Source organism: Xenopus laevis, chromosome 1S (assembly GCF_017654675.1).
Source record: "Xenopus laevis strain J_2021 chromosome 1S, Xenopus_laevis_v10.1, whole genome shotgun sequence".
Lineage (NCBI taxonomy): Eukaryota > Metazoa > Chordata > Amphibia > Anura > Pipidae > Xenopus > Xenopus laevis.
Window position 1 is genome coordinate 70847002 of NC_054372.1, and position 18558 is coordinate 70865559.

The 18558-nt window shown below is 40.1% G+C and overlaps 1 protein-coding gene across 1 annotated transcript in view; it reads left to right on the forward strand.

Moving 5' to 3' along the window:
* Positions 1-4140: 4140 nt before the first annotated feature.
* The window catches only part of LOC121399323, a 29956-nt gene continuing 15538 nt past the window's right edge, over positions 4141-18558 (forward strand). The window contains exons 1-3 of the mRNA XM_041579711.1: positions 4141-4172; positions 6226-6306; positions 9809-9924. Coding sequence (XP_041435645.1) covers positions 6298-6306; positions 9809-9924 — 125 coding nt within the window. The 5' untranslated portion in view covers positions 4141-4172; positions 6226-6297. The remainder of the gene's footprint in view (positions 4173-6225; positions 6307-9808; positions 9925-18558) is intronic.

Genomic DNA, 18558 nt, shown 5'->3' on the forward strand with positions numbered 1-18558 from the left:
TCATATTGCGAGTAAAGAGAGGGAATGGGGTCAGGCATGAACCATAATCTACTGATGAGTGGCCGTAAGGAGTATTTGGGCACTAAGTATTATCAAACATAGAGGGATATATCTGTAATATTAAACCAGTTTTTCTGGATATTTCTGGTTATGAAAATGTTATAGCAAGAGACTAGAGAACATCTTCTATTTAAAAACCTTTTTTAAGCAACACTGTTTGTTTCAAGATTTCTGATGCAAATCAACTGTTTCTTTATCAGCTCCATGGTGCAAAGTTGCTTTTGTCATATTGTGGTTAATGTTAATAAACAATCTAAAAACCACAGACTATTACTGAAGTTGGGCAATGTTATATGTATCATTAGCACAAAAAATTAAGATGCATGAATCCATATTGGTGGCAAAACAATCCTATTTGGTTTAATTAATGTTTAAAGACTTACAGTACAATGGTCTAAACTACTGAAAGATCTTTTATTTGGAAAACTCCAGATCAGATCATTTTAATTAATAGATCATATACTGTACCTGTAATATGCATTATTGATGGGGTTATTGCTGCTGTCCTATTAGGTGCTCTGTGGTATAATTATTATATGCTTTGCTTTCCCTACATGAGGAACACCAGCAATGCAGCCCACTGTGTCAGAAATGAAACATTTATATGCAATACCGTGCCACGTGATGCTGTGCTTCCAGGGGCACTGCTGCCATGAGGCAAGTTGAGAAGCAGATTACCAGGGATGGCAATTGCTCTCTCTGCACTAGCGATGCGACATCCCCCCACCCACCCAATCTGGAGCTCAAAATGGTATGAGCAGTATCCAAAAGACCGCCTCAGGGCAGCAAGGACCCACAAAACAAGGACCCACAAAACTCCCTGGTGTGATTCTAAGGTTGGCTTAAACTACTTCTGCAGAGAAATCACTTAGGAAAATGGGGTAATAAAAAATGCAGCCACAGTTGCAATGGCTGCACAGCACGTTCTGGCAAGTAAAGTAGTTAGGGATGTTCCAATAGACAAAACACCTTTGTAACTGCAACCAGTAGTATATACCTCCTACAATGTAAAATTATATAACTCAATGCAAATATGGCGGAATAAAAATTTCTGACTTTAACACAATATTCCAAATAAAACACAGGATTTTTTTTAAAAGCAACAACACTGTTCTTACTTTCACAGGATGCCAATTGCCTATTCAATCAGCTGAACACTAATGCTCTAACAGGAGCCTTATTGTATTTAGAGAAGAGTTTAGGTAGATATAATATTATTGCTTGGGAGCACAGGACTCATTGCAGAATTGCAAATGCACAGCAGATTCAGCAAGATACACAACATTACATGGTGTGATCACACTGTGGTGGAGGGATCCTATGAGAGCTATGAATAGGAGTAAAGGCTTTAAAAATAAAAATGTTCCATGAATCTATTTTGTTTTTCTTTGGGAAAAATTTGGTCTTTTGCACCAGGAAAAACCTCAACTCTTTGCATAACACAACAACAATCCCAATAATCGATAAACCTGCCCACTACTTCCACACAAGTTGTGAACTTTCAATCAATAAAGGGCAACAATTAATTTTTAGGTTTCTTTAAACAAACAGTGAGTTTTGAAGTCAAGAAGCTGTCTCAAAGATATTGGTGGATCTTTCCCCCAATATAGGCTTGTAAAAGGTGGGCATTATAAAGACTAATAAAGGTATCACATCTTCCCCGAGGAGACGCCATAGAGTACCAGGAAGTAGGGAGCCTGTTGTAGTGTAGCCATATACAGCTGTACTAAGGTCCAAAGCCATGGTTAACAGTGGAGTAAAATTTTAATAAACTCACATAAGTGATTACACGAGTGCAGTGCTCACAAAGAATATACAGATTTGAACATTATGAAACAGCAGGCAGAGACACAAACCAGAATCAGGCCAAAAGGTCAAGACTGGCGGCAGACAAGCGGAGTTGAGGGACAAGCCAGGAGTCAGAACCGGGGAATCCAAGAGCAGGGCATGGAGGGAACAGGAGAACTGGAACAAAGCAGGAAACAAGCAAGACAGGAAAATGGAGCAAAGCAGGAACCGAAAACAAGGATACAGAGGGGGGAAACGAGAACAGTATACGCGATCAGGAGTCTCAGGAACCAGACGCAAAGTCACAGAAATAGCTTAAGGACCAAGCACTGGTCAGGGGCAAGCTTATAAAGGTATTGAATAATGAGAAACAGATGGGGATAACAAGATGGTCAGAGAGATGGATCAGAAGGTAGGCGTATATTAGGTGAAACAAGAACTCATAGCAGAACAGCTCTAAGGACCTCCAGTGGAGCAACAGGTAAGTGCATGAGTAGTTAGCATAGTATAGTAAGTTAGGTTAAAAAAAAAAAAGACACACGTCCATCAAGTTCAACCTTTTAACCTGCCTTACTGCTAGTTGATCCAGAGGAAGCTAAGAAAACCCCTATCTGAAGCATCTCCAATTTGGGTAAAAATTCCTTCCTGACTCCAAAATGACAATCGGACTAGTCCCTGGATCAACTTGTACTATGAGCTATCTTCCATAACCCTGTATTCTATCACTTGCTAAAAATCCATCCAACCCCTTCTTAAAGCTATCTAATGTATCAGCCTGTACAACTGATTCAGGGAGAGAATTCCACATCTTCACAGCTCTCACTGTAAAAAAACCCTTCCGAATATTTAGACGTAACCTCTTTTCTTTGAATCGGAATGGGTGATCTCACGACAGCTCAAAAGACCTACTGGTAAATAAAGCATTAGAGAGATTATTATATGATACCCTTATATATTTTATACATAGTTATCATATCACCCCTTAAGTGCTTCTTCTCCAGAGTAAACAATTTGGCCAGTCTTTCCTCATAGCTAAGATTTTCCATACCTTTTACCAGCTTAGTTGCCTTTCTCTGGACCCTCTCTAATTCAGTAATGTTCTGTTTGAGCACTGGAGACCAAAACTGTACGGCATATTCTAGATGGGGCCTTACTAGTGCTCTATAAAGTGGTAGAATGACCGCTTCCTGCTGTGAATCAATGCCCCTTTTAATACAACTCAAAACTTTATTTGCCCTTGATGCTGCTGACTAGTATTGCTTGCTACAGCCAAGTTTATCATCTACAATGACTCCAAGGTATAAGGTATTTAAGCGTATAATTGGCTTGGATATTTTTAGTTCTCCTGTCGAAGGGCCTCATCATACACAGCAGATAAGCTGCCCACTCTGTCTATAGGACCAAAATCTGCAGCTTTAATCTGCTTGTGTATGGCCACCTTTACGTTGATATCCTATGTACATGTACACCTGGTTACCACTATCTCATTATACCATCTGTATCCACATTTGTATATATCTGCACTGGAGGTCATCTGCAGGGGTTAAAGCTGATGGAAGTTTTTTTAAGCCCAAGTTAACTATTTAACTATGTACTGAAAAGACCTGGTGAACTTATTTGGGGTGTAATAGTGAGGGTCTTGGTCTATGCAGCAACAAGGGAAAGAGCATATAAAATAATAGCAGCGCCAAGGTTGCACAAGAAAACTTTAGACCAGGACCTCAACTCTCCAAAATACTAAAATCATCTTCCCACATTCTTTCATCTACTTGTGTTACCACATAATATCCACTCTGCTCCTTTCTTCTTCCTTGTTTTTATATTTATTTTTGTAAGTTTTCATTCTTGCCTTTACTCTCCCTTTGCTTTTTTTCCTTTCCTCCATTCTGTTCCTTCTCGTCCCCTTTTTATATGTAGGAAGAGGGAGAAGCAACTGTACAAGCATAATGGGAACTGCAGAGAACACTGATGCCAGGGGCAACAGGGGTTTTCCTGGTAGGTCAGTCTAACAGTGATCAGGATTAAAATGCACATACCTTATAAAAAGTACATGATGCCAATATACTATATTATACTAAATATGTACTTGTTATTACTGTTCAGGAAGAAATAAAAGTATGTCCAGCTGAATATTGCCCTATATATGAACCCGTGATAGCTACAGTGACATTAGCTTCTCCTTATCACTTCCTTAATTTTTTTTTTTTTTAAGATAAGATTGTTTCAAAAATACATTTCATAACAAAGTAATTTGAAGATTTGGTATTATAAATAGAGCAGTTATTGGGGCCGTCTGTGTCAGATCCTCCAAGGCAAGTCCTAAGGTAGGTCCTATTGCAGAAGGAATGCAATTGAAATATATAATTTTGGGATACACTGAATCCAGGATTCGGCCTTTTTCAAGAGGATTTGGATTCAGCTGAATCCTTCTGCCAGGCCGAACCAAATACGAATTGTGTGACTTTTTGTCACAAAACAATGAAATGAAAAATGTTTTCCCCTTTCCACCCCTAAATTGCATATGCAAATTAGGATTCGGATTTGGTTCGGTATTCAGACAAATTTTTGGTGAAGGATTCGGGGTACCGCCCGAATCCAAAATAGTGGATTCGGTGTATCCCTAATATAATTACTTTTTTTCAGTGGCATTTCTGGGTCACCGGCTGCCCTAAAGCAACCTTTCCACTGCTGCTCCTCGCAAGAGGGCGGGCAAAGATTTAACCATGCCCAGGAAATCTCACCATGTTCCATTGACATTAGGAATATTTTATTCCAGTAATGGCAAATATTTTGCAGGTGGTGGTATCCAAATTGCCAGTCACAGCAACCCTTAAAGATGTTAGGTAAATGCTCTGCCTATTGCAGACTTGGCATTAACAGAAGGACCACTAATCAGAAATGCTCACTTTGGAGTTTGAGTGGTATTCTGCCAGCAATTGCCTGACCCTGCCCAGGCAGCATATGTCCCATCCAACTGCACTTCTTATAATTTTTTTGTCACTATAGATTTAACCAGGTTTAAAGGGGATGTTATCCCAAAAACTTTTTTCAAGGGGAGGTTATCCCAAAATCTCTTTTCATGGAATCATTTTCCAAAGTATACAACTAAAAATATAATTAGTTTTCAAGTAATTTGTAAGTGTAATTGTAATTCAAAGCAATATTTATACCTTTCTTTTTTCTATGTCTAATTTTAGAGATAGTGTAGCAGAAGTCAGTTCACCTCCAGATGTGTTAAATGATAAGTTAACCTTTAAAATAAGTGAATGTAAACTTGATGATAACACTATTATAAGCACTGCTGTATTTGACATTAATTTATTTTAATTCCAAGATTTTAAGGGATACATGTACTGTTTACATGAATTTTGTCATAACGGTGTCGCCTTATGGTCATTTTCCAACCATGAAATAGTAAAATTAGTTGTTAGGAAAAAGAAATAGGGCTGGTCGGATGTTTTTCTGGTTAGGAAAGATGTGAGATGAGTTTTCCATGTTTTCCAATGTTTTTTTTTCAATGTTTATCCTGACCAAATGAACATCAGACCAGCGGTTGAAATGGTCTGAAACTGACCAGGTGGTGCTGTTGTAACGAAGTGCATTCATAGAAACATTCATAGCAACAATACATGCATACCTATATATCTTTGAATTAAAAAAATCAATGTAATTTACAATAGTGCTTAGAATACCACTCTCATCCATTTTACATGCAATTATTTTAATGCTTTACTTTAAGAATATGACTTCTGCTATATTGTTCAAGAGGGAGCCAGAAGTGCAGAATATATAAACAGACAGATGTTGCATTTCAAAGTTAAAGAGAATTGCATTTTCATTCACTATGCAAAAGCTGTTTTTGGGTGGAGATAATGAAGAACAACTTGTTTCTGGGAATTGACAATGGTGAATTGTACTAGAGAAGATAGGTTGGATAGGTTTGCAAATAAAGCCATTATTATTTGAAAAATACTGTTATTAGTGGTAATATGCACCCAGTCCTCCATGACTGAGGTACAGGCTGGTTCATAACAATGAAATTATATAGAAGAGCTGTATTAAAAAGAGCTCCCTATTCAAGTAAAAAATGGAAGAAAAAATGAAAAAAAAAGTGAAAAAGTTACCTATAACAACCAATATACATACAGAATTTACAAAAGTAGGCATCTTATGGTTGCCATGGGTTACTGCTCCTGCACAAACATAGTGCATTCTACTTCATATTCAATATTTCAGTGGAAAGGTTTGATGTGGAATTATGGAATTTAGTATTTTTAAATGATATAGAAAGTATTCTATAGAAAATAAGATAATGTGTTCACCATGGAAAAGAAATGTGTCTTAAATAGATTAAATTATGTTCTTTTGTATTTGCAGAAGAGTTCTTGTTCTTCTAAAAAGACCCATATACTATATAGTAGAAGATTTGTACAAATTGTCATAGCAATCATGGTACAGGTAAGTGTATCTTACAGTGAGGAAATATAGTAACACCAATTTTCTGTTTGCTTACAGATGGTTAATAAATGTTGCCTGTCCCTATTATTGCAGTAACCCCAGTCACAGTCTCAATCGAAACTGTATTCTCCATAATGGCAAATTTCCTCCGGCATTTCCTATCAATGACCAGAAACCTGGAGTGCCATAATGACAGTGATAGAAGCAGCTAGCAATTAGAGTGATACCTTTTGACCTGCTAACAAATAGATTTTAAGTTGCAAGTCCTTCGGATTACTTAGTTATCAGTCACTTTCAGAATGGTATCACCGAATATTAGTTATATTATATATATATATATATATATATATAATATATCGAAATTATATATTAAAAGAAGAAACACAGGTTCAAGTTCTGCAAATATTTCTATATAAATACAATGCTGAAATGTTGTCTTTACACAATGCAGTGGAAACAAACAGCACCTAAACTAACCTATGTATTGCTTTTGTATAATTTTGCTATAACTGTTTGCCCTGTGTTTTTTTCTGTACTGTGCTCCAGTGTCATACAGTTGTGTATACCAGCTCACACAGCAATTTTGAATAGTAAAACCATTTTGTTTCTATAGACATTAGTTAGGAGTCATGCAATATTATCCTCCCCTCTCTTTCCACATCATTCAATGGGATTTGACCCTTCCCACTGTCTATATAAGGAGGTGCACAGGTAGAGGGTGTGTTTGTGGTTAGAGCAGGTGCTAGGAGTGTTTTTGGGTGATTTAGCTAGAGTAGGTGTTTATAGGAGAACTAACCTTCCCAATAGGAAAAGCCTCCCCTCCCTGTTTCCTACCCACATAGTGCATTACTCCAGAAAGGAGTATTTATGCAGAGTAGCGCAGCAGAGCTCATGGGGGCCATCTTCAGTCCGCTTCTGTAAAGGAATGCCGTATTTGGCACATGCACAGTTGGAGCAGTCCGGTATTTGCCCCAACTGCGTGAGAAGTTCAGTGAATTGCCTAAGGGAAGGAAGAGGATTCGAATAAGGTAGGTAGGGGGGCTATCTTAGGTAGTTGATGGGGCTTTTCTTATTGGGGGGTGGTAAGTTCTCATTTATGGAGCCATCTGATTGAGTCAGTGCAAGTGGAAGTTGTGTATTTCAGATTACTGTTTTTCTTCTTCTGCTTGCCTGCTCACCTATGAGACCCAGGTTGTTAGGGCTACTTTGTTTGTCTTTGTCTGTATGTATGTATCCCGTGTAGGTGCACACTACTGCTAATTTAGTATAGTGTTTTATTTTTTTATCCCTCCCCCCAAATCTACTTTATCTTTTCTATTATGCACCTTTGTGTGGCTTCTATCCATTATGCACTGTTGTTATGTTTTTAATAGTAAATTAGTAATTTTTCTACTATGTTCAGAGTTTTCTTCATTTAGTGACTCAGTCTGTAATTGAAGTTGCTGGAATTATTAACACAACCATGACTATTCTCAATCTCAGTCATGTAACATTACATTACATAGTATTTCAGATTCAATACACATAAATATATGTTTCATTATCTTTTAATGTGGGATAAAAAGCAGGGGATAAAAAGCAGCCAGATATTATCTGTTGGTGATCAGATTTATTATTGGTTGTGCCTGTGTTTGTAAACTAGTAATGTATTACTAGAAATGTAGTAGTAATTTCCAGTCAAAAAACACACACGTGTTTTTAAGAAATTAGCAGTGTGGGAGTCTTTTTTTTTTTTACCAAAAACCTTGTAGCATAGTAGATAAGAGATCCTCTAACAATATAGAGCATGTGTGTCAGCGCTGGGCTAAGATACCCTAGGCCGCCCCAGGTCTGAATGACTATTTCCCACCTAATCACGTTTTTTTTAGTTAAGAAACCTTACAACACATTCATAAAGCAAACTGTACCTGTGCCAGCCAGCAGCACCCAAAATATTGCCCCCAAGTCTGTACCTGTGCCACCAGCATTGCCCCCAAGTCTGTACCTGTGCCACCAGCATTGCCCCAACATTGCCCCCTAAGTCTCTACCTGTGCCACCAGCATTGCCCCCCAAGTCTGTATGTGTGCCACCAGCATTGCCTCCCAAGTCTGTACCTGTGCCACCAGCATTGCCCCCCAAGTCTGTACCTGTGCCACTAGCATTGCCCCCCAAGTCTGTACCTGTGCCACCAGCATTGCCCCCCAAGTCTGTACCTGTGCCACCAGTATTGCCCCAACATTGCCCCCTAAGTCTCTACCTGTGCCACCAGCATTGCCCCCAAGTCTGTCACTGTGCCACCAACATTGCCCCCTAAATCTGTACCTGTGCCAACAGCATTGCCCTCTAAGTCTGTACCTGTGCCACCAGCATTGCCCCCCAAGTCTGTACCTGTGCCATCAGCCATTGCCCCCAAGTCTGTACCTGTGCCACCAGCCATTGCCCCCCAAGTCTGTACCTGTTCCACCAGCCATTGCCCCCCAAGTCTGTGCCAGAGCAGTCACTGCTCAGTGTGCTCTGCTCACACTGTTCTCCAACTTCAACAGCCAGCCCAGCCCAGTCAGAAGTATCTGGCCGCACCGCCGGACTCTCTTCTCTTCAACACCAACACGCCACGCCAGCACTTGCGGAGTGATGTCACCACACGATGTGGCGCTTACTACAGCGCATGCGCATCCACTTTTCACTTCCACATTGCGTCAGGCAGTAGATGCCGCAGCCGGGCAAAGAGCAAGTAAGAGGGAGGTGGGGACTGGACTAGAGCCGAACACTGCTTCTGGAGACAGGGGCGAAGTTCAAACTTAAAGAAATAAAAAAAAAAAAAATTCTTTCCCTTCTAAAGTGCACCCCCCTATGACTGCGCCTAGTCGCCCGCCAACTCTGCCTACCCCTAGTTCCAGCTCTAAAGTGTCTAGTAGTAAAAAGAGCAAACAAATTCCATGTAATTTCACTTTCTTCAATGCAATTCTGCAAATTTTGATGCCTGTTTGCAAATTCTGACACAAAGCAAAATACTGAAGATTCACTCCAACTACGGTCACAAAGACTTGAAAGAATGTTTTATTGGTATCCCCAGAATGCAAAAAGTGCTGCAAAAACGGTCCAGATATTTTAATGTCTCTTGCAAATCTTCGTCATTTTGAAAACTCTGCATGTACTTTACCAAAGCAAAACATGCCCTATTTGCTCATAACTAATAGAAATGCGTTATTTGCCTGGATCCACCCATGATTGTGCACCTGCAGTTTTAACGCTTTCCATGCTACTGGTTTGACATGATCCAGATCACATATATTAGCATTTCATCTGAAAATTTCGAATCTGTGTTGCTGGCACTCTGGTACTTCCATGTTGGCACTGTAGATTTTATGATCGGTGGTGTGCAAAGGGTTAAAAAGTCATCTTTTAAACCTCTATTAAGTGAGAATGATTTTTACATAATGTTTAAGGAACACTACAGAATAAAGCATATGCAATTGGCAATTTATTCTCTGAATTAACTTCACAAATAACGTTTACTTGCAGGTGGTTCTGGGCCCTGCCATCTTGATTGTGCTGTGCTGTTGTATTCTGACAGTGACCCCCTTTACCGAAGAACAACTGCTAAGAGCAACAAACTTCATAAGACAAGAAAAAACTGGGTATGTGCATATCTTTATGTAGGGACCTATAGGATATCCTATCCCTATAGAGTTAATCTCCTACCTTTTGTATGTAGTTCTCTTTTCCCTTGTTATTGGGCCAAGCCCTTGTAACTGGTAAAGTGTAACACCCACACCTATTGGACAAAGAGTGTAATGACACTCCCCTGCCACACTGCTATATAGTGTGTGCAGGGAGTGTCCTCTTCCTCTTTGGCTCCTGGTGCTGCTGCTAGGTGAATCTCCATTGAGCCTGGGATCACCATAGGCCCCAGTAAGCTTTTACCCTAAAGGGACCTGACACCTTTAGTGCTAAGTCGGGGACCAGGTAACCCCGTGAACGAGGACCAGCTAAAATAGTAAGATACTGTTATAGTTCTCTCTAGGAGAGAAAGACAGAGAGGTGTAGCAGAAAGAGCAGCTGTCGCTCCAACGAAGATTGTAGGAGGAAGTAGCTTCCCACAAGGCCTGTTTGCCTTTAGAGCAGGGACCTCAGTTGATAGGGCAGTAGGTGAGCAAAGGACTACCTGAACCCTACATGATAGATCCCGATCCCCTCACTGTGCAACGTCGGTTGAACTGGGATTTGATGTACACCTATCTGCAATATCCTTTGGGAGTCGCATCTGTTTGACTGTGAACCTTTACTGTCCAAAGTGATTCCATCTGCTGTGTCCTCAGAACTATTGTGAGTAAACCTGTGGTCATTTGCCTCTGGCATAATAAATCTGCTCCTGTTGTACCCCTTTTAAAGAACCTCCTGGCATCCATTTTTCTATTTGTACTTATATGCCTGTGAGTTGTAGTTCAACTACAGTTTAAAGGGGAAGCTTCCATTTGGCGAAGGCTCTGCCCTGGGTGAAGATTCGCAATGTAACCCATTCCCACTACCTAGCTGGTCACCCTTAACTTCTAATTGGCAGATTAGGCCAAGAAAGCGTTATATTTATATTATAACTAGATAAATGAACTGTATAACTAATGGTAGAGGATGGACAAAAGTATACATTTACCAATGCTATATGCATAATTGTTAAATGCTAATGGTATAAAATATAAAGGGTATAAAATTGCACCACATTGGGCTCATGTGGGCGCATGGAAGCCTTCTGCTTAATGCCTGCCATTGGCAGATCTAAGTACAGGGCTCCCCATCACCTTGCTCTCCGCTATCAGGGCCAGAACTAGAGGTAGGCGTAGTAGGTGGCTGCCTCTTGCGATGTCAACTTGTAAATCAAATCATACAGGAGATTTGTGCTGCACACAAAAAGGGGAGTAGCTCAGTGATATCATGGAGTAAAATCATTACAAATATACAAAAGTCATTTGGACTTGCTAATTACTCACTGTGTATGCACAATAAACCCCTTTGCAACCTTGCAACCGATATTTTTTCTCACAAGCTGAAAACCCAGTGGAATTGCACACAGTGACAGAGGCTGGAGAGGGGTGAGGTAGCTCTTGGGGGCATTGACCGCAATGGATCGGAGGCACTAGTAGTAAACTAGTAATTGGTGCAGGTGATACGTGATCGAGCAGACCGCAGAAGAGTAATGGGTTGGGAGCAATTAGTGATTGTGGTAATGACGCAGAAAGGTTGAAGCAACTAGCAGCAGGGGGGCAGAATGGTGGAGCACTGGTCCTTAGGCACCAGTAGGGCTTGGCCCAGCACACATATTGATACAACCCACTGTGGGAATCCTGGAACTACCACAATATTCAGGGTTGTTGTAGCTCTAAGGTTCCCTAGAGTCAATACTTAAACAATTCTTCAGTGCAGATTAGACAATGCAAAGGCAATTTGCATAACTATTTGGTACTGTGACAAACTGTCTGCCTGTACACTGAGTTTTTGTGGAAATTAGCTATGGTAGACAGTTAGGAGTAGGATCAAGTTAGGGACACCACATCCTCAGGCAAAAACACAGGTTTATTTTGGAAAACTCTTCTTAACATAAAGGTTGCAGGAATACAGTTCATTTAGCGTTTCAACAGCATGCATTCACAACTTTTCCCCACTCTGGTGTTCGCACCATACAGGAAGCAGCTCCTGCAATGCCACCCCCCCTCACCGGCTTACCTGTCGTGGGGATGCAGAAACACTAGTGCGGAGAGTGCCATTGTGCTCTCTTGCACTAGTAAAGCCGAATTTCTTGTTTAAAAAATGGAAATTCAACTGTTAAAGGTACCAGGAGCGACTTTTTGCCGCCCCTGGAAACCTATCTGGCGCTTCATGCCTCAGGAGAATTTTTCAACTCGCCTCATTGGCAGAGCGCATCTGACAGGAAGTCTTCCACACTCTAAAATTTTCTGGGCGTCTCACTAAGCCCTGCTGACTCTCCTCTCCAGGGATACAAATTCACCAGCTTCAGGCCTGGCTCACCTTCTGGCTTTCCTCAATCACTTTAGACCCAATCATCTGATCATAGCTCCTTGCAGTGGCAGGAAGCACCCCCAGACCCTTCTGGGAGTTCTTTACACAGACAGTAACCTGCATGGGGTCCATAGATAGGGGCAAGGGGGGCACTTGCTCCCCCGGACTTGTACTTTATAATAAGGATATTCTCTTGCCATATGTATACATCTATTGTTTTGTTCTTTTCTTAAAATTATTATTAAGAACCTGCAATAAGCTCATAAGCTTACATCTTACGGTCAGCACCCCTTCAAAAATTGACTATCCCAATGCTTATTCTACTGCACAGAGCAGCAGTCCAAATTTAGCTCTGCCCCCTTGCCTCTGTTAGATGCTTCCTGTGTGAGGAATGAGAGTATAAAATAATCTCATTAAGAAGCAGGTTCTTTCCCAGGGCAGATGAGTGTGAATGCCAGTGTATGTGTGTTTCTTTGTGTGCATCTATGTCTGTGTGTAAAATTAACTGTTAGTGTTAATGTGTGTAAGGGCAACTGTGTGTAATAAGGTCTGACAAACTGTGTGTGAGTTATAGAGACTATAATGAACCTGTGTATAGCTGTGTAACTACATTCATTATTCTATCTTATAGGTACAGGTTGGCTGTGAGTTTTGCCTACAACAATTCTCTCATTTGCCACAAAGCACATTAACCCCTACAGTTCCTTGTCCTGCTGCTCCATTGTATCACCCACCTATCGGTGGCCTCACTCTATTCACTCTCCTCTTTTACCCTTTCCCTTTTCATTTTGTTACCCCCACTCTCACCTCTCCGTCTCTAATAACCCTGTGCCTCACTCTATATATCACCTCTCTGTCTCCAATAGCTCTCTGCCTCACTCTATATTTATCTGTATAGATAATAGTAATAATAATAATAATAGAAATATCTCTAATAATATAATATATATTTTTGTACCTCACATATGACACTTTGGCTACTACAATATAAGCACCCGGTATTTGTATTATGTGCCATGAGACCCCCTAACAGTATGGCGACCCTAGAAAACCATATATTTTCCAAAAGTACACATTCTGACGAATCTAAAGCAGGTTAATATGTCTTTCTATTGGAAACTACCAAACTGTAAAGCAATGCTAAACATAACATAACTTTTTTATGAAAGTCCACTAAACATATTGATGCATAGATTTACCTCATTATGTTGCAGACAGAGCCCCCCAAATCCAAATAGGGCATATAAATTTTCACGTATGACACTCTGGCTACTACAATATAAGCACCCGGTATGTGTATTATGTGCCATGAGACCCCCTAACAGTATGACCCTAGAAAACCATATATTTTCCAAAAGTACACAATCTGAAGAATCTAAAGCAGGTAATTACATCTTTCTACTGCAAACTACCAAACCGCAAAGCTATGCTAAAGATAACACTTTATTTTTAAATTTCTGAAAATAGTCACAAAGCTTGAATTTTACCCCATTATATACCCCATGTTTTGTAACGTATCAGAAAAAGGCATCCTAAATATTAATGCCAGGGGTCTACTGAACAGTTTGATACCTGATATGAAACAATTTACCAACCTAGGTGGCATACAGAGACCCCCAAATGAAAATAGTACACATAAATTTGCATGTATGACACTCTGACTGCTACAATATACAAGCACCCAGTATGTGTATTATGCACCCCTAACAGTATGGATACCCTAGAGAACCATATATTTTCTTTAATAACACATTCTGATGAATCTAAAGCAGGTAATTACATCTTTCTACTTCAAACTACCAAAATGCAAAGCTATGCTAAACATATTGGTTTTTATGAATTTTCTAAAAATTGTCACAAAGTTTGCATCTTACCCCATAATATACCCATTTCATAGCCTACCAGCATAAAGCAGCCTAAATATGAACGCCAGGGGTCTATTGAACAGTTTGATGCCTCATATGAAAAGATTTACCAAACTAGGTGGCATACAAAGACCCCCAAATGAAAATCTTACATATAAATTTTCACGTCTGACACTCTAACTGGTACAATACAAGCACCCGGTATGGGTATTATGCACCATAAGATCCCCTAACAGTATGGAGACCCTAGAAAACCCATATATTTTCTGAAAGTACACATTCTGACAAATCTAAAATGGGTAAATACATCTTTCTACTGCAAACTACCAAACTGCAAAGCTTTGTTAAACATAATGCTTTTTATGAAACTTCTGAAACTCATCAAAAAGCTTGCATTTTACCCCATTATATACCCCACATTTCGTAACATACCAGCAAAAGGCATCCTAATATGAACACCAGGGGTCTATTAAACAGGTTGATGCCCAATATGCATAGATTTACCAAACTATGTCGCACAGAGAGACCCCCAAATAGATATATAGCAGACAAAATTTCCATGGGCAAAATGAAGTAACAAGGAACAGGGTGAAACGGTATAAAATCACTAAAATCCAACAAAACCACAAAAATCAATGCTTTTTTTATTGCCTAGTGTAATCAGCAGTCAGAATCAAAGTTTTAATATTTTAGCAGGCCAAATAGGTTTTATGGACAGAAATAAGCGAACAACGCTTATGCTAAGCTAAAAATGTAATAAAATAGCTAAACATGCAATAAAATGGCTAAAAATGCACCAAAAAATTGCAGTATAATCACCGAAATAACATACAAAGGTATTGTGCAGAGCAATTAGCGAATAAGTTAATCGCAATTTCAATAAAACAGACGATTCGATTAAAAAAATAGACACAAAATAGTGTGTATGTGTGTGTGCAATTGGCAAATTGCGTGTTGTGTGCATGTGCAAGTGTGTTTGAGTGCTGTGAATGTGTGTGACACCCCTGATCCCCCAAAATTGTATGTGTGTGTAAGTTTGAATGTCAGTGTGTATTACTAAAATAAATGTGTGTTTGTGTGTGGGGGGGCACTAAACTGGGGGTAGCAGGCTCACGATCGTCCAATACGGCAGAGGAAGAGAAAGCACATCTTCTTCGCAAGCTCCGGTAAGTGGGAGGAGCTTGCATTCCAGGAAGTGCAGGCAGCAGCAGAACCGGCTTTGAAATCCGCTCTTCAGTTCCCAACCCCCTCAATGCTGCAGTACATAGAATCTACATTCTGTGGCATTTAAAAAAAGTTTCCACAGAACGTAGATTCTTCGTTCTGTGGCACTATAAACCCAGTAGTTTGCTTTTGCTTCCAACAAGGACAAATGATATCTTATTTTGTATCAAGGTACTGTTTTATTATTACAGAGAAAAATTAAATCATTTTTACAAATTTGTATTATTTGGATAAACTGGAGTCTGTGGGAGATGGCCTAGCCATAATTCGAAGCTTTCTGGATAACAGGTTTCCGGGTTAACGGATCCCATACCTGTATGTTTTTCTTTCTTGCCGCCCCCTGGAAAATGTTCTGCCCCCAACATCTTTAAAACAGTGCTTTTTTCATTTATCTGTCTTGCAAAACATTTGCACTACTTAATTCTCCAGTGCTATAAAATGCTGCAATGTTGCAATCTCATTGAACATTTCAACACTGCATTGGTAGGTTTACAGACAAATAGACCACATAACCAAGCTCTGCACACAGAAGGTTAGTGGTTAAATTAAGGAATATTTGTCTGGAACATAATACCGGTATGGGATCTGTTATCCAGAAGCTCGTATCCAGAAAGCTCTGAATTACAGAAAGTGCATCTCCCTTAGACTCCAATATATAATCCAAACTAAGATATCATTATTGGAAGCAAAAGCATTTTTTTTGATTTATTTAATGTTTATATGATTTTCTAGTAGACTAAAGGTACGAAGATCCATGAAAAATCCATTATCTGGAAAACCCCAGCTTCCGAGCATTCTGGATCCCATACTTGTATTTGTGCTTGGATAGAGAATTGGCTAAAAGATAGATTACAAAGAGTAGTGGTAAATAGTGATGGGCGAATTTATTTGCCAGGTGTGAATTTGCCCATTTTGAAGCTGGCGAATTGTCGCCAGTAGGGATGTAGCGAACGTCGGAAAAAAAGTTCGCGAACATATTCGCGAACTTGCGCAAAAATGCGAGCGGTTCGCGAACGGTTCGCGAACCCCATAGACTTCAATGGGAAGGCGAACTTTAACATCTAGAAAAGACATTTCTGGCCAGAAAAATGATTTTAAAGTTGTTTAAAGGGTGCAACGACCTGGACAGTGGCATGCCAGAGGGGGATCAAGGGCAAAAATGTATCTGAAAAATCTGCCTGTGTGTGCTTGGAAGAGATAGTGTAGGGGGAGAGCTGTTAGTGATTTCAGGGACAGATGATAGTAAGTTTGCTGGCTAGTAATCTGCTTGATACTGCTCTGTATTGGAGGGACAGAAGTCTGCAGGGATTTGAGGGACATTTTAGCTTAGGTAGCTTTGCTGGCTAGTAATCTACTGTTCTCTTTAAACAACTGCCATACGTTGACCTTGTAGGCATTGTTTGCCCAGTTTTTTTGGACGCAGCCACTGAAGCACAGTTGCCATAAAAAATATGCCATATAAATGCTGAAAATAGTAATTTTTCGCCATACGTTGACCTTGTAGACATTGTTTGCCCAGTTTTTTTGGTTGCAGCCACTGAAGCACAGTTGCCAGAAAAAATATGCCATATAAATGCTGAAAATAGTCATTTTTTGCCATACGTTGACCTTGTAGGCATTGTTTGCCCAGTTTTTTTGGTCGCAGCCACTGAAGCACAGTTGCCAGAAAAAATATGCCATATAAATGCTGAAAATAGTCATTTTTTGCCATATACGTTGAGTCAACGTATGGCAAAAAATGACTATTTTCAGCATTTATATGGCATATTTTTTCTGGCCTCTGTGCTTCAGTGGCTGCGGCCAAAAAAACTGGGCAAACAATGCCTACAAGGTCAACGTCGTTGACCTTGTAGGCATTGTTTGCCCAGTTTTTTTGGCCGCAGCCACTGAAGCACAGAGGCCAGAAAAAATATGCCATATAAATGCTGAAAATATGCATTTTTTTGGTCGCAGCCACTGAAGCACAGAGGCCAGAAAAATTATGCCATATAAATGCTGAAAATATAAATTTTTTTGGTTGCAGCCACTGAAGCACAGAGGCCAGAAAAATTATGCCATATAAATGCTGAAAATATGCATTTTTTTGGTTGCAGCCACTGAAGCACAGAGGCCAGAAAAATTATGCCATATAAATGCAGAAAATATGCATTTTTTTGGACGCAGCCACTGAAGCACAGTTGCCAGAAAAATTATGCCATATAAATGCTGAAAATATGCATTTTTTTGGTTGCAGCCACTGAAGCACAGAGGCCAGAAAAATTATGCCATATAAATGCTGAAAATATAAATTTTTTTGGTTCAGCCACTGAAGCACAGAGGCCAGAAAAATTATGCCATATAAATGCAGAAAATATGCATTTTTTTGGTCGCAGCCACTGAAGCACAGTTGCCAGAAAAATTATGCCATATAAATGCTGAAAATATGCATTTTTTTGGTTGCAGCCACTGAAGCACAGAGGCCAGAAAAATTATGCCATATAAATGCTGAAAATATGCATTTTTTTGGACGCAGCCACTGAAGCACAGTTGCCAGAAAAAATATGCCATATAAATGCTGAAAATAGTCATTTTTTGCCATACGTTGACCTTGTAGACATTGTTTGCCCAGTTTTTTTGGTTGCAGCCACTGAAGCACAGAGGCCAGAAAAAATTAAACCAGTAGGGTTTGCACCCTAGTTTGTAACGGTGGCGGAGGGAGGAGGAGGACGCTAAAGGACAGCTGTGTGTGGAGTCATGAGGCTTGAAGAGAAGGACAGCTGCATAGAAGTCAGAACAAGTCTTCCGGCGTGCAGTAACCCTCCGAGATCCACCCCTCATTCATTTTAATAAAGGTCAGGTAATCGACACTTTTGTGACCTAGGCGAGTTCTCTTCTCAGTTACAATCCCTCCTGCTGCACTGAAGGTCCTTTCTGAGAGCACACTTGAGGCTGGGCAAGACAAGAGGTTCATGGCAAATTGTGACAGCTCTGGCCACAGATCAAGCCTGCGCACCCAGTAGTCCAGGGGTTCATCGCTCCTCAGAGTGTCGATATCTGCAGTTAATGCCAGGTAGTCCGCTACCTGCCGGTCGAGGCGTTCTTTGAGGGTGGATCCAGAAGGGTTGTGGCGCTGCCTTGGACAGAAAAACATTTGCATGTCTGACGTTACAGACTGGCCAAAGGGCTTTGTCC